The sequence below is a fragment of the Oncorhynchus mykiss genome, chromosome 18 (genome assembly GCF_057628025.1).
Source record: "Oncorhynchus mykiss isolate SJ-2025 chromosome 18, ASM5762802v1, whole genome shotgun sequence".
NCBI lineage: Eukaryota > Metazoa > Chordata > Actinopteri > Salmoniformes > Salmonidae > Oncorhynchus > Oncorhynchus mykiss.
This window is the reverse complement of record NC_143039.1, coordinates 34750897-34775398: the sequence shown is the minus strand read 5'-3', so window position 1 is coordinate 34775398 and position 24502 is coordinate 34750897. Positions and strand designations below refer to the sequence as shown.

The 24502-nt window shown below is 42.5% G+C and overlaps 1 protein-coding gene and 1 long non-coding RNA gene across 5 annotated transcripts in view; both read left to right on the top strand.

The window, feature by feature from the left end:
• LOC110495932 (glycogen synthase kinase-3 beta) overlaps positions 1-22282 on the top strand; it is a 45591-nt gene extending 23309 nt beyond the window's left edge. Inside the window, exons 4-11 of one of the 4 annotated variants that reach the window (XM_021571465.3) lie at positions 10103-10213; positions 11383-11513; positions 11837-11943; positions 12121-12218; positions 13393-13488; positions 17894-18080; positions 18933-19031; positions 19523-22282. In XM_021571465.3, the coding sequence (XP_021427140.2) occupies positions 10103-10213; positions 11383-11513; positions 11837-11943; positions 12121-12218; positions 13393-13488; positions 17894-18080; positions 18933-19031; positions 19523-19578 (885 nt within the window). In that variant the 3' untranslated portion in view covers positions 19579-22282. Of the gene's footprint in view, positions 1-10102; positions 10214-11382; positions 11514-11836; positions 11944-12120; positions 12219-13392; positions 13501-17872; positions 18081-18932; positions 19032-19522 lie in introns of all 4 variants that reach the window. The other 3 variants (XM_021571463.3, XM_021571464.3, XM_021571462.3) reach the window with 3 other exon arrangements.
• On the top strand, positions 852-4864 carry LOC149975481 (uncharacterized). The gene is made up of 2 exons (XR_016488413.1): positions 852-971; positions 1291-4864. It is a non-coding gene; the product is annotated as an uncharacterized LOC149975481 (long non-coding RNA).
• Positions 22283-24502: the final 2220 nt, after the last annotated feature.

The following is a 24502-nucleotide window of genomic DNA, read 5'->3' as shown; positions in this document are numbered from 1 at the left end:
ACCTTTGATGGTCTTCGGATGTTTTCTCTCACGAGACTCCCAGTTACCCAGCAAATGTTCCTTTTGTTCCATAAAGATTATTTTTATACCCAAAATACCGACGTTGGTTTGTCGCGTTATGTTCAGAAATCCACAGGAAAGAGCGGTCACCGCTATATTCCAAATAATATCTATAATGTCCATAGAAACATGTCAAATGTTTTTTGTAACCAATCTTCAGGTAGTTTTAAAAATATATATTCGATAATATTTCAACCGAGTGTGTAGCTTTTTCCATAACAGCGGGAGGAAAAATGGCGGCTTTACTCAATTGGGCACAAACTCACTCTGAGAGCCCCCAGCTCTCCACTTAGACAATCTGATCCTTCATGCTCATTTTTCTAAATAAAAGCCTGAAACTATGTCTGAAGACTGTTGACACCTCAGGGAGGCCACAGAAAAAGGAATCTGGTTAATATCCCTTTAAATGGAGGCTAGACATGCGTAGGAACAAAAGGGTTTCAAAATAAGAGGCACTTCCTGATTGGATTTTCCTCAGGGTTTCGCCTGCAATATCAGTTCTGTTATACTCACAGACAATATTTTGACAGTTTTGGAAACTTTAGAGTGTTTTCTATCCTAATCTGTCAATTATATGCATATTCTAGCATCTGGTCCTGAGAAATAGGCTGTTTACTTTGGGAACGTTATTTTTCCAAACAAAAATAGTGCCCCCTAGCTTCAAGAGGTCAAATTCATGAAAAAAGTCAGCTTATAACAGTGAACCTTTTTTTTGTGGGATACACATAAGGAAATTCTAGGTCTTGTGGCATATTTTGGTTCAACTGTCCCCAATTCAATGGAATTGCAACCCTCTCCATGCACAGTGCATTCTTCCATCACATGTGTAGCTGATTCTCAAGATCTTGCCGACTAATGAGATGCTATCGAGCCCCCATTACTACACTGTCTGAGCCAAGGACTGCTTTCTGGTAAGTTTTGATTACAATACTGGGTGGGTTGAATATATTTTATGACATACATTATTTTTTTGTTAACTAGTAAATAGTAACCTACAGCAAAGTGTTCAAATCATTTCTAACTTGTTAACAATTTCTGCTAGTTAGGTTTGGCTGCCATGTGGGTTTTAGCTTGCTTGAGCCTGCTAACTGAGGAGTGTTAATTCACCTGTTTCCATACATGTTTTATAAACTATCTTACAAAAGAGTTGTTTAATCTAACTGCTTAATTATTTATCTGTACATGAAATTGTATTTTATTTATTTTTTCATTTTATTCTAATCTTTACAGGAAAATGCCACTGGCGCACTATCTGATGTGTGGAGACGTTTCACTGCAGCTAATGTAGAAGGATGAGCTGTGTACATTTGCAAATACTGTGCCACATCATATGTGAAGAATGCAACAAAATGCAGAATCATCTGGCAAAGTGCATGAAGTTCCCTCGTCGCTCACAACAACCAACCTCTGACAAAAGTCCCTTTACTTCTGTTCGAGGTGAAAATGACAAAGCCGACACCTTATCGATAGCAACAGCACATTGTCCTCCTGGAATTAGACGTTTTTTTGACTCAATGGAGGAATGTAGTCAGAGGAATGTCTTGCTCGAGCTGTGTATGCAACTATTTCACCTCTGATGCTCACAGGCATTGTGTATTGGAAGGGATTTCTGAATGTTCTTTGCCCAGCATACACCACTCCAGCCAGACATGCTTTATCTACTCATTTGCTGGATGCAGAGTTCAAGTGAAGGTCAAGCAAATCATAGAGAAAGCAGCCTGTATTGCATTCATCTCTTATGGGTGGCTGAATGTTCGTGGGCAATGAATAATGAACTACATCTCCACCGCTCAACCAGTATTCTACAAGAGCACAGACACAAGGGACAACAGACACACTGGTCTTTACATTGCAGATGAGCTGAAGGCAGTCCATGACCTTGGACCACAGACGGTATTTGCACTGGTGACAGACAATGCTGCGAACATGAAGGCTGCTTGGTCTAAATTGGAGGAGTCCTACCCTCACATCACAACCATTGTCTGTGCTTCTCTTGCATTGAATCTGCTCCTCAAGGAGATCATGGCACTGAAAACAATGGATACACTCCACAAGAGAGCCAAGGAAATGGTTAGGTATGTGAAGGGTCATCAAGTTAAAGCAACAATCTACCTCACCAAGCAAAGTGAGAAGAATAAGAGCACCACATTGAAGCTGCCCAGCAACACCCGCTGGGGTGGTCTTGTCATGTTTGACTGTCTCCTGGAGGGGAAGGAGCCTCTCCAAGAAATGGCCATATTTCAGTCTGCCGGTTGGGAGAGAGTGGTAAGCAGCCTGAAACTCCTAAAACCTATGGCAGTAGCCATTGCATGGATTGAGGGAGACGATGCCCTCCTGTCTGATGTTCAGACTCTGCTTGCAGATGTAAGAGAAGAAATCTGTACTGCCCTTCCTACTTCACTGTTGCGCCAAGCAGAGGAAAGCTGTAATTCTGAAATACATCAAGAAGTGCGAAGACTTCTGCCTGAAGCCCATACACACCGCACCGTACCTGTTGGACCCCAAGTATGCTGGCAAGAGCGTCCTGTCTGGTGCAGAGATCAACAAGGCCTATGGTGTCATCACTACCGTGTCTCACCACCTTGGCCTGGATGAGGACAAGGTTCTTGGCAGTCTGGCGAAGTACACTTCCGAGCAAGGGCTTTGGGATGGAGATGCAATATGGCAGTCGTGCCAACATATCTCATCAGCCACCTGGTGGAAGGGACTTGTGAATCTGAGGTTCTTTCCCCTGTCGACAAACTGAAATGGTCCACCCACACAGACAGTGTGATGAAGAAGGCGCAACAGCGCCTCTCCATCCTCAGGAGGCTGAAGAAATTTGGCTTGTCACCTAAAACCCTCACAAACTTTTACAGATGCACAATTGAAAGCAACCTGTCGGACTGTATCACCGCCTGGTACAGAAAATGCACCGCCCTCAACCGTAAGGCTCTCCAGAGGGTGGTGTGGTCTGCACAACACATCACCGGGGGCAAACTATAGCACCCGATGTCACAGGAAGACCAAAAAGATCATCAAGGACAACAACCACCCGAGCCACTGCCTGTTCACCCTGCTACCTGTTCACCCCGCTTCCATCCAGAATGCGAGGTCAGTACAGGGGCATCAAAGCTGGGACCAAGAGACTGGAAACAGCTTCTTATTTCAAGGCCATCAGACTGTTGAACAGCCATCACTAACACAGAGCGGTTGCTGCCTACATACAGACTCGAATCGTTAGCCACTTTAATAAATGGATCACTAGTCACTTAAAAAAATGCCACTTTAATAATGTTTCCATATCTCACCTTACTCAGCTCATATGTGTATATACTGTATTTTATACCATCTATTGCATCTTGCCTATGCCGCTCGGCCATCACTCATCCGTATATTTCTATGTACATATTGTTATTCCATCCCTTTACATTTGTGTGTAGTAGGTAGTTGTGAAATTGTTAGATTACTTGTTAGGGTGTTACTGTACTGTCGGAACTAGAAGCACAAGCATTTCGCTACGCTCACATTAACGTCTGCTAACCATGTGTATGTGACAATACATTTTTATTTTAATGCTTTTTCAACTGTCTTGAAGGAGTTCTCACATGCTGAGCACTTGTTGGTTGCTTCACTCTGTGGTCCAACTCATCCCAAAGCATCTCAATTGGGTTGAGGTTGGGTGATTTGTAGAGGCCAGGTCATCTGATGCAGCACTCCATCACTCTCCACCTTGGTCAAATAACCCTGACATAGCCTGGAGGTGTGTTTTCGGTCATTGTCCTCCTGAAAAACAAATGATAGTCCCATTAAGCGCAAAGCAGATGGGATGACGTATTGCTCCATAATGCTCTGGGAGTCATGCTGGTTAAGTGTGCTTTGAATTCTAAATAAATAAGACCGTGTCACCAGCAAAGCACCATCACACCACCACCTCCATGCTTCACGATGGGAATCACACATGCAGAGATCATCCATTCACCTACTCTGCGTCTCACAAAGACACGGCGGTTAGAACCAAAAATCTAAAATTTGTACTCATTAGACCAAAGGACAGATTTCCACTGGTCTTATGTCTATTGCTTATGTTTCTTGGCCCAAGCAAGTCTCTTCTTCTTATTGGTGTCCTTCAGTCGTGGTTTCTTTGCAGCAATTCGAACATGAAGGCCTGATTCACGTCTCCTCTGAACAGGTGATGTTGCGATGTCTGTTACTTGAACTCTGCAGCCCAAATAAATGCTTCAAACTGAGGTCCAGTTAATTGCTGATATTTGAGGCTAAACTTCTGCAGAGGTAACTGTCTTCCTTTGCTGTGGCAGTTCTCATGAGAGCCAGTTTCATCATAGCACTCAATGGTTTTTGCAACTGTTCTTGAAGAAACTTTCAAAGTACAAAAATAAATGATGCACTGTCATTTTATCTTTGCTTATTTGAGCTGTTCTTGCTATAATATGGACTTGGTCTTTTACCAAATAGGGCTATTTTCTGTATACAACCCCTATCTTGTCACAACACAACTGATTTGCTCAAATGCATTAAGAAGGAAAGAAATTCCACAAAATAACTTTTAACAAGGCACAGCTGTTAATTGAAATGCATTCCATGAGACTACCTCATGAAGCTGGTTGAGAGAATGGCAAGAGTATGTAAAGCTCTCATCAAGGCAAAGGGTGGCTACTTTGAAGAATCTCAAATATAAAATATATTTTGAGTTTAACACTTTTTTGTGGGATACTACATTATTCCATATGTGTTATTCATAGTTTGTCTTCACTATTATTCTACAATGTAGAAAATGGTAATAAAAAAATAAATAAATAACCTTAATTAGGTGTGTCCAAACTTTTGACTGGTACTGTAAATATCATGGTGTACAAGACACTGATTTCTCGCCTGTCTGAAGTCGACTGATCCATTGTGGAGGTCATGGGGATAGCACGGTCCATCACTCAGACATGCTCCTGAAATTGTATATGGTTATATTACAAAAGAACAATGGTTCAACACCAATAAAAATAATATTTTATAACATGCGCTTTCTCCCGCGTTGGATAGTGGTCGCTGTCCGCGGTTCAGAAACATATCAACGGGCTGTTGAATTGGTGCCTTTTTCCTAGACCATGTTTATCTGTGCATAATAGCAAAGTTAACCAGCATATTGGTGTTGAGAACAATACGTTTGAGACAGCAGCCCTTGCCTTATTGTCTAAGAAAGGTGAGGAGAGCGGAAACCCCAACTTAATTGATCAATAGCCTAACTGTTAAATGTGCCTGGCTTTATAAATCATCAATATATCTGCAGAAATAAGACATGTCCTGCTTTTGTTACCTGTTTGAGTGTTTAATAGCCTACTGATTCCGTGCTCACGCAACATGTCAAGTAAACAATTTCACAAATTCGGCTGATTTTAATCTTTGCTTTGCTATAATAAAGGCTTCACACTTTTCTTTTGTTACAACATCCTCTCTGACATTATTTATCATTCATTTAGTGTTTACACTTCCAAATTGTCAAAACTATTTACAATGCTCCTTTTTCTTGATCTCCTTATTGTTGTTATTATTATGATCATAAGTAATGTCATTATCATTGGAAGGCTTAGTGTAGCAGCCTTGTATAACCACCACTGAGCTGTAGGCCTGAAAGCGCCTCCTGTTTAGTCTTAATACCGTAACTTACTTAGGCCTGTATTTCAATACTTTTATAGTCTACTGTATCTATCAATCAGTCATTCATTGTCCATGTCATCACACAGCATACGAGTCATTCATGATTTGAATTGTAGTCAAGCAGTTTAGTCAAATTAAATCAAGCGAGCCTTGAATAATTAGCTTAAACAATAAATAAAACGTTCCATTTTGGAAATTGCATTCATGAATTAATGCGACTGTTTTTAGTCTTTGCTGTAATAAAGGCCTAACAAAAAAAACGCTACAATAGACTTTTTACTGTTTACATTGTTCCAAGCGGTCAGGAAAATTATATTGTATTCTATACAGCATCTGTTTGGCACACATAATATACATGCAGCGCTTGCTCCTTACCTTCTTTTTCTTGATCTCCAGTGTTATCCAGTAGTCACATTTATTCCACACATCTGAATTGCCCTTCACCTCCTCAGCAACCAGTAAACATTCCCCTGTTTCGAGTTTATTTGTCATGTAATTTTCATTTTTGTAATTTAGCAGACACTCTTATCCAGAGCGACAACCACATATCACAGGAATAGAAAGTACATTTTCCCTCAACGTAGCTATCAGTAGAGTAAGAGCTGGAAGGGAGGTTGGGGGGGTCGAGTGCTGGTTAAGTGTATAATATTTTTTTTTTGGGGGGGGGGGGATTATTTAAGATACTGTTTGAAAAGTTAGGGTTTCAGATGTTTTCGGAAGATGGGCACGGACTCTGCTGTCCATGCTTCAGGGGGAAGCTGGTTCCACCGTTGGGGTGCCAGGACTGAGAAGAGCTTGGACTGGGCTGAGTGGGAGGGCCAAAAGAACCTGAGGTGGCAGAATGGAGTGCTCGGTTTGGGGTGTCCTCTGCATCCGTTTTGCTGTTACGGTGTTCAGAGTTTGTTATGACCAATGTATTGATGTGATTATGATATGCTATAAGTCAGGCCCCATTGTGCACTATTCAGACGGGATTAGTTTTACTAGGGGAGGACGGGTTACAATCTAAAATCTTGGGAACCAGTCTCAGTGGACATATTGAAATATATCTTCATTCCTAGAATAAAAACCTCCAGTCATAACTTTCAATGTATTTATAAAAAATTACAGGGGGCAGTTTTGAAAAAATCTCGCCCAAAAAGTTCTGTGGAATAACGGACATTCTGGGGTTATAATTGCATAACTAACGTTTTCTAATAATACTAGTCCCATGCCAATAGGTCTTTGTTCAAGTGCATGCAATACATACATGTGTCACGTAAAGAGAGCAAGGGTTGAGGGAATAGGGAATGTTCTTCCTAAACAAATTAGAGATTATGGTAACTTAACTTTACAGTCAGAAATGGCTGTAATTATATTGCAGCTTCAGCAACACGGACAGTACGATAAACACTGATATTCAGTGGTGGTCACTGCAGCAGGGAGGAGAGAGAGACAGTTACTGCTTTTAAAAAAAAAATTTACAGAGCGCAGCAAGTCTGATCCTGGCCTGGCCTGGTCGGACTTCCTCTAGTCATGCGTGTCATAATTATTTAATCAAACAGTGTGCTTAAAGCATCAGACAAACTCAGTGAATATTTGATTAAAACACATAGGATGTGTCAATATATGGAAAAATATACATTTTAAAATCTCGACCCATCAATTGGAACAGACTACTCTTGATCAAGCAATAATTTTTTTTTGGGGGGGGGGGGGACATAGTTGGGATATATACGTGAACAAGGGGACATTAGGGTTGTAGCATTAACCTGTTAATAAGAAAAAAGGCATGTTGTGCATTTATATTTGTGTCATTGTGGCTAGACAGACTGACATTGTGGCCTATGTTGGTGTGCAGTGAAGGTCTATTTGCATAGATAAAGTGATACAGTCAGTCTGCCACTATGACCTGTAGTGTGTGTTTAATGTGATGTGATCCTGCAGCCTGGCACAGTGTGGTGGGTATGCTGACACCGGGTGTCGGGCCTCTGGATGTGGGCCAGAGGGAAACGAAGCCTGCTATGTGACCAGACTAAAGGCTGCTGCTCTACCTTAAAAGAGCCGGCTCCTATTCTGCCCTGCCTTGCCCAGTGACGGTATTACGTCTCTCTGGCTGACCACGGGTGCTTCTCAAGGAGCTTCATCTCCTCGCCTCTTGTGATGGGAGAAAACATTTATACAGTTATTAGGGTATTCTTTTTGGTGGGGACTAGGAGAGGAAGCCACTTTACACTATTGAGATGTGACCCTTTAGCCTCAGCCAGACCGAACACCAGGACCTAGTGTCTGGAGGTCTGTACACTGATCTGCGTCCCTGCTTGCCCTTTCCCCTCCTCTGACTGTGACTTCATAGACACATGAGACTGTCTGCTGTGGAAGGGGAGTCACTGTCGTTCCATAGAGAGGGTGGTGCTCATTAGGGCATGCAACAGATTAGTATAATTTTTTTAACTGGGTGGTTGGAGCCCTGAAAGATGGTTGGCTGAAAGCCGTGCTATTTCATGTAATTTTACTGCTTTAATTACATTGGTGACCAGTTCATAATAGCAATTAGGCACCTCGGTAGTTAGTGGTATATTGCCAATATACCATGGCTAAGGGCTCCATGTTGCGTTGTGCCTAAGAACAACCCTTATACCACACCTCCTCGGGCGTTTTTGCTTAACTGTACCGTTCCGGAAAATACACAGAATTACTACTTGTATACTGTTTAATTCCCACCATCTTATGGTTAATCAGGGTCCTAAGTGGTCTTGTTCAAACAGATTTGCCTTTCCTCTTGATTGGTGAAGCACAGCTTTGTGTCATTTATAAGCATATACAAGGCTTGTAGTGAGACTCTGGAAAACAACATCTCATTTAGACACATGTAGCCATGGCACATAAACGACATCCCCCATCTAAAAAAAATCACATTGTTATGACATTTGTGCCATATTTTTCCAGCCCAACATCATAGCCTACCACATGATTTACAGATAATCTATGTTTTTCTCAGTTCATTTAGCGAATACTGGCAAATGCATAAAATAGACAGACACACACACACTGTTACTTGGGGCAGAGCACTAAGCAGTCACTACCTGTTGCTGTCAAACCAATAAGTTATTTACATGGTCAGGAGGGAACAAGGGAAGGATCCAATCACCTGCCTTTTGTGTGAGCCGATGAGCCAATCAGAGGTGTAATTTAGGGGCTGCTGTTGCCTAGTGAGAAAGGCAGGAGAGTGAGTCATCCTTTGTGTGGGGGCTTATTTTAGAGCATGGCTCTATCAGGAAGTGTGTGTGTGTGACTGTGTGGGTCTTGAGAAGACACATAAGGCACAGGGATCAAACACATCTCAGCATGACTTGGCCTTTTTAATTTCCTGTGTGGTAGGAACAGATGATATACAGTTAAAACATATACACAAAACATTTAGAACACCTGTTCTTTCCATGACAAAGACTGACCAGGTGAATCCAGGTGAAAGCTATGGTCCCTTAATGATGTCACCTGTTAAATCCACGTCAATCAGTGTAGATGAAGGGGAGGAGACAGGTTGAAGAAGGATTTTTAAGCCTTGAGACAATTGAGACATGGACCATTCAGAGGGTGGATTTGAATGGGGGATTTGAACAGACAAATGGGGGATTTGAACAGGGTATGGTAGTAGGTGCCAGGCGCACCGGTTTGTGTCAAGAACTGCAGCACTGCTGGGTTTTTCATGCTCAACAGTTTCTTGTGTGTATCAAGAATGGTCCAACACCCAAAGGACATCCAGCCAACTTGCCACGACTGTGGGAAGCATTGGAGTCGACATGGGCTAGCATACCGGTGGAACGCTTTCGACACCTTGTCGAGTCCATGCCCCGACGAATTGAGGCTGTTCTGAGGGCAAACGTGAGGGCTGGGTGGAGGGCATGCAACTCAATATTAGGACGCTGTTCTTAATGCTTTGTACCCTCAGTGTATATGTGATCATTCTTAATCTTTTAGTGGGTCATTGAAGACATCTGCGGGGACGGATTCGTAGAAAAAGTGTGATATCCCATTGCCCTAACTAGAACAGTCATCTGTTCCTCTGTTGCCCTGCCAAAAAAACAACCATCTGACTCCCTTGATGTTAAGTCTAGCTTACGTGTCTCTGCCAGATCATACAGTAACTGTTTTTCTTATTTTTTTTCTCTCTCACTTTCTGTCTGGCCAGCGAGACCTGGGTTGTGTTCATTAGGCACACAAAACGAAAATTAGCCTTTCTTATTGGTAGCCACTCAACGTTTCAGTCCGTTTTCTTCCGTTTGGTGCCTAATGAGCAAGAACCATGTTACATTGTGATCACTCCAAAGGAATTCATACATGCTTCTAACCTCCTCAGCCAACTGTCCCAAGTCTGACCCATACTCTAAATGTCTCTGCGTGTGTGTTACAGAAGGACGAGGTGTATCTCAACCTGGTTCTGGACTACGTTCCTGAGACTGTGTACAGAGTGGCTAGACACTACAGCCGAGCCAAGCAGACCCTCCCCATGGTCTATGTGAAGGTAAGACCCCCTCAAGTCTTATCGCGTCATCAAGATACTACTCTCTGTATGTTTCTTTTTAGATCAGTGTTTCTCAACTCAGGTCGCGCACCCAACAGCACACGTTTGTTGTAGCCCTGGACAAAAACACCCGAATCAACTCATCGAGGGCTTGATGATTATTTGGCAAGTTGAATCTGATGTTCTTGTCCAGGCCTTATAATAATAATGTTTACTGTTAGGGGACTGAGAAACACTGCTTTAGATGCAATTTTGTGGTAGACCTGGGTCAAATACAAATGTCAAATACTTGAGCTGTTCTTGATTTAGTTTGCTCGGTACAGGGCCTCCCGAGTGGCGCAGCGGTTTATGGCACTGCATCGCAGAGCTAGAGGCGTCACTACAGACCCGGGTTCGATCCAAGGCTATGACGCAGCGCACAATTGGCCCAGCGTGTTGGCCAGCCGGGATGTCCTTGTCCCATCGCGCCGCTGCTCATTGTGGCGGACCGATTTTGTGCATGCTGACTACGGTCGCCAGCTGTAGGGTGTTTCCTCCGACACATTGGTGTGGCTGGCTTCCGGGTTAAGCAAGCAGTGCGGCTTGGCGGGGTCGTGTTTCGGAGGACGCATGGCTCTGGACCTTTGCAACTCCCGTATGGAGTCGGGAGAGGCAGCGATGGGACAAGAATGTAACTGCCAATTGGTTATCACGAAATTGTGGAGAAAAAGGGGTACAAATAAAAATGTTTGCGCGGTACTGTAGAACCAACAGAATAGTCTTGCACAATGAGTGGTGGTGGGATGGTTGTGTGTCTGGGAAGGCAGACAGACTCCTTTGGGCATTTCCCTCCCGTCCTCCTCACCATGCTGTCCTGCGTCATTGTGTAGCGGCCAGTTGAGATGGGGTCAGCGGCCTTATTATAGCGCCCCCACCATCTCTGCCTTTCCAACTTGCCACTTAAGGAAGTGGAAGTAGTGGCATAAACAAAGGGCTGGACTGGAGTCAGAGCCAGGGACTGTTGGCTGAGGCTTCTGGGGGATTTGGACACTGGCACACTGTTATTTTTAGCCCATTGAATACGAGGGAGCATGAATTGCCTCTACTCTATAGGCCTACCACACATGTCATTATGTGTAGCTAGCTTAGAGCATGCACTAAGTTGTGTGTGTCCACATCTTTCTCTGCAGATGTACATGTACCAGCTCTTCCGGAGCTTGGCCTACATCCATTCCTTTGGGATCTGCCATCGGGACATCAAGCCCCAGAACCTGCTGTTGGACCCGGAGACAGCCGTGCTCAAGCTCTGTGACTTTGGCAGGTGGGCTGGAACATTGAAAGCCATATTGATGCTCATAGAAATATAATTACTAGAATGGACAAAGCCCCTCAGGCTTACACAACACCAATTTGCTGTGGTCTGGGCCTGAGTTCTAGTAAGATTTTTTTTTTAATGAGGTTAGGTTTGTGTCTGAAGATATGTCTGAGAACGTTACTAGCTTCGTTACCTTGCTTCCTCCATCCTTTTTTCCTTTGAGAGGAATTGCGCAAACTGCTAACTGGTATACATAAAAGAAAGAGCAGTTTCAAGTCTCAAATTCTCCTTTTGACCTTCCTTCCTTCATCCTTGGTTATCTTTGGCAGTGCGAAGCAGCTGGTCCGTGGTGAGCCCAATGTGTCCTACATCTGCTCACGGTACTACAGAGCCCCTGAGCTCATCTTTGGGGCCACTGACTACACCTCCAGCATAGGTACGCTTCCACTACTAAAACCTTATGCTGACTACACCTCCCATTACTAACACCTTACACTGACTACCTACACGTTACACCAACTATACATCCAGCATATGTACACTCCCACTACTAGTGTGTGTGGGTGTGCGAGTCTGTGTGTGAGTCCTCACAGTATTTCTCCATCCTCTGCAGATGTATGGTCCGCTGGCTGCGTTCTAGCAGAACTGTTGCTAGGGCAACCCATTTTTCCCGGCGACAGTGGGGTGGATCAGCTAGTGGAGATCATCAAGGTAAAAACACCTGCCTTCAAATGTCAACAGACGGACGGTAAGCCGGACCGTCAACCAAAATAATGCACAGAGATACATTGACGAGATCCTGAGGCCATTGTCGTGCCATTCATCCGCCGCCATCACCTCATGTTTCAGCATAAAGCATGGCCCCGTGTCGCAGGGATCTGTACACAATTCCTGGATGCTGAAAATGTTGCAAGTCTTCCATGGCCTGCATACTCACCAGACATGTCACCTATTGAGCATGTTTGGGATGCTCTGGATCAACCTGTACGACAGCTCTTTCCAGTTCCCGCAAATATCCAGCAACTTTGCACAGCCATTGTAGAGGAGTAGGACAACATTCCACAGGCCACAATCAACAGCCAACTATGCGAAGGAGATTGTGCATGAGATGTGTGCATAAGTTAAATGGTGGTCACATCAGATACTGACTGGTTTTCTGATCCACGTCCCTACCTTTTCTTTTAAGGTATCTGTAACCAACAGATGCATATCTGTATTCCCAGTCATGTGAAATTCGTAGATTAGGGCCTAATTTATTTATTTAAAATGACTTATTTCCTTATATGAACTGCAACTCACTAATCTTTGACATTTTTGCATGTTGCGTTTTATATTTGTGATCAGTGTACATAAAAAAATAAATAAATAAATAAATAAAATATATATATATATATATATATATATACACGCATATAAAATATTGATGAGAAAATGTATTTTCAGGACACTCTTAAAATGAATGATCAAGCAAAACAAAACCTGTATGTGAATATTGTAAGTTATTATATGTCATTAATCACTTACATTTGTTAAGTACTACATTTCCCAGAATGCATTAGTTTATCCCTCAAGTTGTCTCTAGAGCCTTCAAAAAGAAGCCAAACAAATGAAATGGGTTGTGGAAATATAATTGGCTATTCTAAGCACTAAGGTTAAGAGTGTGAACATTGTTTCCAGAGAGAACCAATGTATTCTTTGGTGTCTGTGTGACCTGTCAGATTCAATCGATTACCAAATTCTGAATTGAGAACAACCCTGGTGGTAATGTAACTAATGTAATGAGTGTTTAACTTCCGTTTTGACATACAAGTACTAAGTACACACCTGATACTTCAAATGTACATATCGATGGGAAAACGGTTCCTCTGTCTCCGTGTCTTCCCAGGTTCTCGGCACTCCCACTCGGGAGCAGATCAGAGAGATGAATCCCAACTACACTGAGTTTAAGTTCCCTCAGATCAAGGCACACCCATGGACTAAGGTGAGTCAACAGGTACAGGAACCGTTTTTTACTATTTTAAAATCTGTCGCCTACATCTGAGTGTCTCTTTCTCTGTCGCTGAGTGAAAATATAATTTAAGAGGAAGTTCGGATTCTCCCCCCGTCTTCAAATCTCACTCATGCATCAGTGTTCTTGAGATAAGCATGTTAAACATTTTCACACAGTCACCAGCCTCAGGGGCAAGCAGAGGAACAGCAGTGTACACACACACTCACACAGTGCTCATTTTAGAATCTGCAGGTTGAACAGCATGTGCTCAGTGGGTGCAGGACTCACTATGTACCTCACCACATTGGTGACAAAAGGGACAGCTGGTCCAAATTCGCTGATTATTGTTCTCTGCTGTAGACTCTAACCCTTGAGTATTCCACCTTTACAAATCTGCACACATCGAAGGGTTACATGCTGATCACACCTCTCGCGTCGCAAAATAAATGTACACGTGCATGTTATTCAATCATTGCACCCACACTGCTCGTGCCCGTCAGCGAGCGTCTTCATGGCTAGGTGCTAAAATAGAAATTGGTTCTATTTGTGAAGCTCAACTCTCTGCAAGTCCGACCTCTCGCATCTCCTCATTGGTTTTTAGGAGCATATACCCACGTGGGTGATTGAAAGATGAACTTAGGTCCACACTCCGGTCGGTTGTAGCAATGCTGTGAAGTTGGTTGCCAACCATCATATAAAGTCCAAAGAAGCCTGAAGGAAGGAGGAGAGATGACGAGAAAGGTATTCGGTTTACCTTTTTATCTGTGGATGAATCTTTCTAGCGCAGGCGTTCCGCTAGCGGTACCCCTCGACAACATTCCACTGAAAAGGCAGCGCGCAAAATTCAAAAATAGTTTTTAGAAATATGTAACTTTCACACATGAACCTCTCTGGGATATGTGGGACGGTAGCGTCCCAACTGGCCAAGAGCCAGGGAAAATGCAGAGCACCTAATTCAAATAAATTTCTATAAAAATCAAACTTTCATTAAATCACACATGCAAGATGGCAAATTAAAGCTACACTTGTTGTGAATTCAGCCAACATGTCAGATTTCAAAAAGGCTTTTCGGCGAAAGCAAACGATGCTATTATCTGAGGTTAAGCACCTCCGTAAACAAAGAGAGAAACCATATTTCAACCCTGCAGGCGCGACACAAAACGCAGAAATAAAAATGTAATTCATGCCTTACCTTTGACGAGTTTCTTTTGTTGGCACTCCAATATGTTCCCATAAATATCACAAATTGTCCTTTTGTTCGATTAATTCCGTCAATATATATCCAAAATGTCAATTTATTTTATTCCAACTTGCTCAACGTGACTACATAATATCTTAAAAGTTACCTGTAAACTTGGCAAAACATTTCAAACTACTTTTGTAATACAACTTTAGGTATTTTTTAATGTAAATATTCTATAAAATTGAAGACGGGATGATCTGTGTTCAATAAAGGAAGAAGACAAACTGAAGCATGCTTTCTGGTCACGCGCCTCTAACAGTACACTTCAAGTGACCCTCGTTTAAGATGGCCGTACTTCTTCATTACACAAAGGAATAACCTCAACCAATTTCTAAAGAATGTTGACATCCAGTGGAAGCGATAGGAACTGCAAGAAGGTCCCTTAGAAATCTGGATTCCCAATGAAAACCAATTGAAAAGAGAGTGACCTAAAAAAAAAAAAAGAATCTGAATGGTTTGTCCTCTGGGTTTTGCCTGCTAAATAAGTTATGTTATACTCACAGACATGATTCAAACAGTTTTAGAAACTTCAGTGTTTTATATCCAAATCTACTAATAATATGCATATCTTCTGGGGATTAGTAGCAGGCAGTTGAATTTGGGCATGCATCATCTGGACGTAAAAATACTGCCCCCTGTCACCAAGAAGTTAACAAGTACAATACAGCAAATGAAAGATTAACATCTTGTTAATCTACCCATCGTGTCCGATTTCAAAAATGCTTTACAGCGAAAACATATCATTTATGTTAGGTCATAGCCAAGTCAAAAAAACAGCAATTTTTCCAGCCAAAGATAGGAGTCACAAAAAGCAGAAATATAGATAAAATTAATCACTAACCTTTGATCTTCATCAGATGACACTCATAGGACATCATGTTACATGTATTGTGTATGTTTTGTTCGATAATGTGCATATTTATATCCAAAAATCCAGCAACCGCTGTGTCAGATTTCAAAAAAGCACTTACCTTTGATCTTCATCAGAAGGCACTCCCAGGAATCCCAGTTTGACAATAAATGACTGATTTGTTCCATAAAGTCGATCATTTATGTCCAAATAGCCACTTGTTAGCGTGTTTAGCCCAGTAATCCATCTTCATGAGGCGCAAGCACTTCGTCCAGACAAAAACTCAAAGTTCCGTTACAGGTCGTAGAAACAAGTCAAACGATGTATGGAATCAATCTTTAGGATGTTTTTAACATAAAACATCAATAAGCTTCCAACCGTAGAATTCCTATGTCTGAAGACAAGCACTGGAACAAGAGCTAACTATGAGCCCCTCCTTTATAGTAGAATCCTCAAACCAGTTTCTAAAGACAAGTGGAAGACGTAGGAAGTGCAACTTGACTCCATAGACACTGTATTCGGTAGGCCAAGCTTTGAAAAACTACCAACCTCAGATATCCCACTTCCTGGTTGGATTTGTCTCAGGTTTTCGCCTGCCATATGAGTTCTGTTATACTCACAGACATCATTCAAACAGTTTTAGAGACTTCAGAGTGTTTCCTATCCAATACTAATAATAATATGCATATATGAGCATCTGGGACAGAGTAGGAGGCAGTTCACTCTGGGCAAGCTATTCATCCAAAAGTGAAAATGCTGCCCCCTATCCCAAAAAGGTTAATTGTCGGAGTAGAGGACCTTGTGCATTTCAGGTAAAATGACAACCCAATGTTTATATACCAGGACAAACTAGCTAGCAACAGCAAACTTGCTAGCTAAATTGCCATACATGTTTAATGCTTTTTGACCTGTCCCCAAATTAATATTTTTTATTTTACCTTTATTTAACTAGGCAAGTCAGTTAAGAACAAATTCTTATTTTCAATGACGGCCTAGGAACAGTGGGTTAACTGCCTTGTTCAGGGGCAGAACGACAGATTTTTACCTTGTCAGCTTGGGGATTCGATCTTGCAACCTTTCAGTTACTAGTCCAACACTCTAACTACTAGGCAGCCTAGCTTTAATTGGTTCAGAGTTTGGTTTGATATTTCAACCTGCGTGTCCTGATCACTTCTGGTGTGGGTGAACAAAATCAACTTGTGCGCGTGTGGTTTGGTCAGCATGTTAGGGCCAAGGGGAAGGGATACAGTTAGGGAGGTAATTGGGACCGCAATATTTGTCCCACGGTTTTACACCAGCTCTCTCGTCTGCAGGAGACAATTTATGCTCGATCTGAAAATGTGGTCGGAGGTGCTGTATGGGTGGTGTGGCCAAGTTGAGCTCCGTACCGCATTTCTTTGCGCCTCTCAAATTCTGTTACAATGCAGAGGGCTCCGTATGGCTCCGCATTGACATGATTGGTTGACGGTAGGTGAGGGCGGGAGGTCCTGTATAAACACAAACTCACTTCTTCCTTCAAAACAGCTTTGGGCTGCTCGGTGAAGTGCAAGAAGTATGAATGCCCCACTTCTGCAGATGCCGTATCACCTTAAATTCTGCACAACCAATGCAGAGATCGGGATTGATGTAGCACCTTTAAGATATGTTTACACTCCCTCTGGTGTAGTACTGCACTGCACTGTCCTCTGGCCTGTTGGTGTCTGAATAAATGTGAATCTACAATACATTTTAGGTCCCTCTTTAAACAGCCACTTCAAAGGTTTGATGAAGCCTTTATAAACCCTTTATAAGTCTATAAATGCTTCAGAAAACATTCATAAGCAAAAAAACTACAGATGTAAGAACCATATGTATGTATGTATGTATGTGTATATGTATGTATGTATGTATGTATGTATGTATGTAAAGCTTTGTAAAGTTGTTTAAAGTGGAGCAAGATTTTAAAACCCTGTCATTCCACCTGTCGTGTGTGTGTGTATATACAGTGCCTAGTGAAAGTCTTCACACTTGCACAGTTTTCACATTTTGCAGCCTTAGATTTAAATAAAAAAATGAATTGGGATTTTGCACAGGCACTGTATAATATTTACCTGTCATTGGTTTAGCAGGTGTAGGGTGAAGTTGTCTCTGGACGCTGATCTTTGGTCAGTCTTGCATATTCCCCACTAATGCTTAAGGTTAGGATTGGGGGAAGCTGATCCTAGATCTGTACCTAGGGTAATCTTCACCCAGGAGCTTTAGCCGACATGTCACCTCTAACCTGTGTTATTGACCGGTTTCAGCCTTGTGTGATTGGCTCTCAGGTGTTCCGGCCGCGCACGCCCCCTGAGGCCATCGCTCTGTGCTCGCGGCTGCTGGAGTACACGCCCACAGCGCGCTTCACGCCCCTGGAGGCCTGTGCCCACACCTTTTTCGACGAGCTCCGGGACCCCAACCTCAAGCTGCCCAACGGGCGCGAGAAGCCCCTGCTCTTCAACTTCTCCACACAGGGTATGGCGGGAGCTCAGACACAGCTCTGTATCTCCTACAGAATTACTAGAATGGACAAAGCCCTTCAGACGACTGCAAATTTGACTGGAACACTCATGGGACCACTAAATATGGATGCCAGTCTACTCATCACAGAACTTTGACTTGAATAGGAATGTCTGTTCTAGTAATTGTATTTCTATACATGCCAAATTTGACTACTGATTAGCGTGGTGGTTGATAATGGGGAATGTGACTATTACTCCATTAAATAATTGTGATTGAGATTGAAATTTGATCACAGCGAATTAATGCTGTGACTATGGTTGATGTAATTGTGTCACTATTCCTTGCTGCTTTGTAATGCAGGGCTCCCTTGTAAAAGAGAGCTTGGTCTCAATGGCCCTGCTAAAATAAAGGATAAATATGCTATGAAGGGGAATGTGAAAGTTGGGCCTGTGGTTGTAGGCCAAATGGTAGAATGTGTGTATATAGGTAACTGTATTTGGGTGGTTGGCTCTGTGGTTGTAACTGGTAGATGTGGTTATATCCTGACTCTCCACCCTTCTCAAAGTGTGCACTTTCACACTTCTTGTTGTGGATGTGACATTGTTGGAAACACCCTCTAGTCACTATTTACACCAATCCAACTCTTTTAAATCCATGATGGGGAGTATGCAAATTTTGTCCATAGACACAGAATGTGACTTACTGAATTTGAGGATGGTGATTGATTACGATGTGGTCATCAATGCATGCTGTGACTCCGGTAGGATGGTGGTGATAGTCGGGTCTGTAGTTGTACATCTAAGATGTGCTCTCTGTCTATAGGTGATTGTGTTTGACGTGATGTTTCTTTCTCTATGCTTCCAGAGTTGTCCAGTAACCCCTCTTTAGCCTCCATCCTCATCCCCGCCCACGCCCGGAATCAGCCCGGGGCCTTCACCCCTACCAACACCTCCGCACCCTCAGGTCAGTACACCCTCCACCTCCCTGTCTTTCGCTTTCTTTCTCTCTCACCCTCTCTCTCTCTCACCCTGTTTCTCTCTCTCACCCTGCCTCTCCCACTATTGCCATTCCTAAATCAACCCCTAGACACGTTTGTATATCTGACAGGGTTGGATAGGTATAAACTAGGGTTCTTGTGGCAGGGGGCTAGGGGTCAGTGGAAGATTGGGAACCTCTCTCTCTCCCCCTCTGTCCTCACCCTCAGCTCTCAGTACTCCTGGCTAGTCTCTTCTCAGTACTAACCAGGACCTGTGTTCACAATGCGTCTCAGAGTATAGCGTCTAGAGTGCTGATTTTGGACCAGATTTCCCCTTTAGAATATAATGAATAACATGATATGGAAAGGGTGGACCTGATCCCAGATCAGCTCTGTTACTCTGAGACGCTTTGTGAATAGTGGCCCAGAGCTCTCCTCATTAAAGGCGAGTAGTGTAACGTACTGCTTCCATTTCCAGATGCCAACAGCGGAGACCGTGGCCATACCACCAACGCTGCCGCCGCCTCCACCTGAGACCTCTTCCTGACCCGTCTGCCCGCTGCCCATGCCCCAGCTCCTGGACAACAACAGTGGCATGGCTGCATACCAACCAACTAATGAAGCAAAGCAAGAAAACTGACGCCCGATAAAGATGAACGCAAGGAAAACCGAATCGGAACTTCGTTATTCCCCTACCACCTCCACCCTCTCCCATCGTTTTAATGTTTGATTATTTATTTGTACAAAAAGGACAACAGTGATATGTTCTCAGAGCTGCTCTTCATCTTTCTGTGCTTTGAAGAGGAGGGGACTGAGTGCAGGTGTGTTTAGTGTAGAGATAATGTATAGCTAAATAAGTATACAAAAGTACTTTGATGTGTTTGTTTCCATAGACAATCTTCCTTTTTTCTTACGCTTGGTATAGTCACCCACTCTCTCCGTGTGGGGGAGGCCTCTACATGCCTCTTGCAACAGCCTTACGTTCAGACTGTGGCCCCTTGGGGCCTCTGTCAACCCCATCCCACCCATTCATACATATACATCTGAAGACCTTGATGACATTGTGACTTTTATTGGTTGACCTCGATATCTGTCTGTGTTCAATGTACACATACACAGTTGATATATTGTAGAATTGTGTCAGCTACTCTCTCTCCTGCTTCAGAAATCACAATTCTGCTACTGTATGCAGCACCATTTTGTGATTCTGCTCGTAAGGCAACAGTTGTCTCGCACCTCCGCATGTTTTTTGGGTTTGTCCCCGTTTTAGCTGCCAGAAACGGTGCAGAAATGAGTTTTCCCCCGTTTTCCCCCTAAGGGTAATGCCGTACCCACAAAACTTTGCCAGAACAGACCTAAGAGCAAGAGATTCTGCTGGTCTTTCATGTGATTTCAATGAAGACCACGACCTCTGTTTTACTTTTCCTGCTGTTGTCAGATAGACATTATGACTAGTAAAGCCTGGTATTGTTCCATTTCTTGTTAGGTTGGGGTGGGTTTTGGGGACTGGCTATGAAGGATGCTTGGATGAGGGCGTATGCTGTTGATTGTGCTGAATTTCATCACAATCTTTCTTTGTTACCATCTGTGTCCGAATGTTCCCTATAATTTAGTGCACTGCTTTTGACCACAGTCCACATTGCGCTGGGCAAAAGTAGTAGGGAATAGGGTGTCATTTCAGACGCAGCCTCATGTCATTTTAAACCACTGTTGGAAGTCCTTCCTCATTCTGACTTCACCCTTTCCTGCTCTTCTTTTGCAACTGAAAGTCCTTCCATCCCATCCCTCAACACTTTGAAGACCTATACAAAAAGTACACACAAATGTGTTTGTATTTATGTAAGTAGATGCACCTCACCAAACTGGCTTACGTGTGCGTGTCTTCCTGTGGTATGTATGGTATGTAAATAGGCAGACCCAAGAACTGTTAACGAGCAAAAACAAAAATGAATGATAAAGAAGAATACAAAAGAAAAAAACATTCAGGTTAAAAGTTATTGTATAGTCAAACTGTAGATCAGCTTTGTTTTTCTCCTCCAGCCATTTAGTTCAATCTCGACTGTACAGTAGGTGCCAGCTGTATCATTGTAAGGATAACCAGTAATGTATAGTGTATCTATAGGTTGGAGTGCCTTTGCTTCCACTCGTTCGCTCCTCTCTTCCCCAGGTCTCCTCCCTCTATGGTCCTACCTGGAGGCTCTGTTGTAAAATTGCCCTTACGCACAGATCTAGGATCAGCTTGGCCTCCCGAAATCCTAACCATAGTGGGAAAACACAAAACTGACTCGAGACCAGCGTACAGGGCAGATTCACCCTATTCCTTCGTGGAGTGCTGTTGACTTCCCCTTTCCACCTCTCTGATCTTTCATGTTCCACAATTCACTGCAAAGCCAGGCGTCACACAGACCACACTCATCACATCACCTCGTCACTGTTTCTTTTTGTACGATTGGCTATGTGTCTTTGACTTTGGGATCCCCTTTGGTGGTGGTGGGTTGGGGGAGTTGTAGCATTGATTTTCTCAGACACTTTAAAAATACATTCTCTTTCCAGGAAGGTTTGGGGTGGGTTTTAAAATGTGTTTTTATGGTTTTATGAGCGATGCATGTACAACCCCACATGGTTTTGGGGGGGGGGGGGGGGGGGGGGAGTCTTATCGTATTCAGTATTACTTTCTCAACTATGGCAATAAACAATTTGTCTGTAGGATTTGTGTCCACATTCTCAACAGCACTCTGGGAGAGATGTCATGTAGCACCAATCCTTCATGTTTTTTATTACATTTTGTAAAGCATATATTTGTATGCTTGCATCCGTAAATGTGTTGCTATCCAATAATTTGGCCTGTAAAACAAACAATGTGACCACTTCTTGTCTTTAAGGATAATATATGTACAAAACACAATGTTTAAAAAAAATATATATATATATATATATATATATATATATATATATATATATATATATATATACAATTTTAAAAAGAATGAAGGACTGGGTTATATTCAGAAATTAAGACTTTACAACAGAAAAAAAACTAACATTACTTCTACTTGAATGCCTCTGACTGAAATTTTGATTTCATTTTGAATATAAACCTTTTGTTCTGTGAAGGTATGCTTAATGTCCCCTCTCCCTGTAAATATTTCTGTCTCTATGTGACTTGGTTCAGAGAAATAGTTACCTGGTACTGTAATTTGCATTAAATAAACCGTAGGTTAGCCTGGAAAGGAACAAACTGTGTCATGTCTTTTGTTATGTTCTCATATGCTACCTGGGTTGTGTTTAGAACAGAGAAAACATTGAAACTGAGTTACTTGAGCTTGTATAAGAACGCACGTATTTGTTATTCCGTTGCAAAACATTTGCAACAGTATGTTCCCTACTGAGCACGACCCTGTTTGTTGTTAGCTCAAAGTTGGATGTGTTCCAGTAGAAAGTAGCCTATCCAGTGACACGCTTGTTTTGAGCCCAAAATCAAGAAAATCCGTCAAATTGTAAGATGCAAATCTACCCCAGGTTGTGGCTTAAGGTATTATAATATAGATAGTTGGGACTCACTTCTACATTCCTCATCCTAAGAAGAGGATTAACATTAAATACATTCCAAATTAACAAAATACATTTCATTTTCAGATTTGACATGTATTACCTTGTTCCCTTAATTTCCTCTACCTTTCTGCAGTATTTACACATTTGCCTGAACAATTTACATGTTTTTGCATCTTCATTTAAAGAAACACAGGTGTTTATCTGGATCTGAGGAACTGCTGAACACAGTTGACTTGGATGGTTCTGTATACAATATTATATTTAACAGTACTGCCTCTTCGGTGGTCTGTGTCTGTTCAATACAAAAGACCGGTCATTACCGTTCTTAAAATATTTACAAGTGACAGACTGTTGCTGATAACAATTGAATAAAGTTTTTTTTTCTCGCAGGTTTGTAAATTCATCAGTTCTTCTGCGCTCTGGCACACAGACGAAAGTGCTCTGAATTGGAGTAGATAGCCAGAGAGAACTTACAAAACGCACCCAATGTGACCTACCTGTGTTGAACTGCGTTCCCTCATATTTAAACACTAGCGGCACGCCACTCTATGGGTGGTACATATTTGTGGCATCACAGTCACAAAACCCAGGCAAATAAACAAAAATACAAAACAGTGGAATTTAAAGTTGCCTACCCCATAGACCTGAATGATGCACTTCTTTTAAGACCAAAATTGTAGGACGCAAATTTTCCATGCACCAGTTTATGGCTTATGGTATCATAGGTCTAAATTAGATGTTTGCACCTTCAATATATACAGTGGGGCAAAAAAGTATTTAGTCAGCCACCAATTGTGCAAGTTCTCCCACTTAAAAAGACTTAAAAAGATGAGAGAGGCCTCTATTTTCATCATATATACACTTCAACTATGACAGACAAAATGAGAAAAAAAATCCAGAAAATCACATTGTAGGATTTTTTATGAATTTATTTGCAAATTATGGTGGAAAATAAGTATTTGGTCAATAACAAAAGTTTATCTCAATACTTTGTTATATACCCTTTGTTGGCAATGACAGAGGTCAAATGTTTTCTGTAAGTCTTCACAAGGTTTTCACACACTGTTGCTGGTATTTTGGCCCATTCCTCCATGCAGATCTCCTCTAGAGCAGTGATGTTTTGGGGCTGTTGCTGGGAAACACACACTTTCAACTCCCTCCAAAGATTTTCTATGGTGTTGACATCTGGAGACTGGCTAGGCCACTCCAGGACCTTGAAATGCTTCTTCCGAAGCCACTCCTTCATTGCCCGGACAGTGTGTTTGGGATCATTGTCATGCTGAAAGGCCCAGCCACGTTTCACTGGCTAGGCCCAGCCACGAAGGAGGTTTTCACTCAAAATCTCACGATACATGGCCCCATTCATTCTTTCCTTTACACGGATCAGTCGTCCTGGTCCCTTTGCAGAAAAACAGCCCCAAAGCATGATGTTTCCACCCCCATGCTTCACAGTAGGTATGGTGTTCTTTGGATGCAACTCAGCATTCTTTGTCCTCCAAACACGACGAGTTGAGTTTTTACCAAAAAGTTATATTTTGGTTTCATCTGACCATATGACATTCTCCCAATCTTCTTCTGGATCATCCAAATGCTCTCTAGCAAACTTCAGACGGGCCTGGACATGTACTGGCTTAAGCAGGGGGACACGTCTGGCACTGCAGGATTTGAATCCATGGCGGCGTAGTGTGTTACGGATGGTAGGCTTTGTTACTTTGGTCCCAGCTCTCTGCAGGTCATTCACTAGGTCCCCCCGTGTGGTTCTGGGATTTTTGCTCACCGTTCTTGTGATCATTTTGACCCCACGGGGTGAGATCTTGCGTGGAGCCCCAGATCGAGGGAGATTATCAGTGGTCTTGTATGTCTTCCATTTCCTAATAATTGCTCCCACAGTTGATTTCTTCAAACC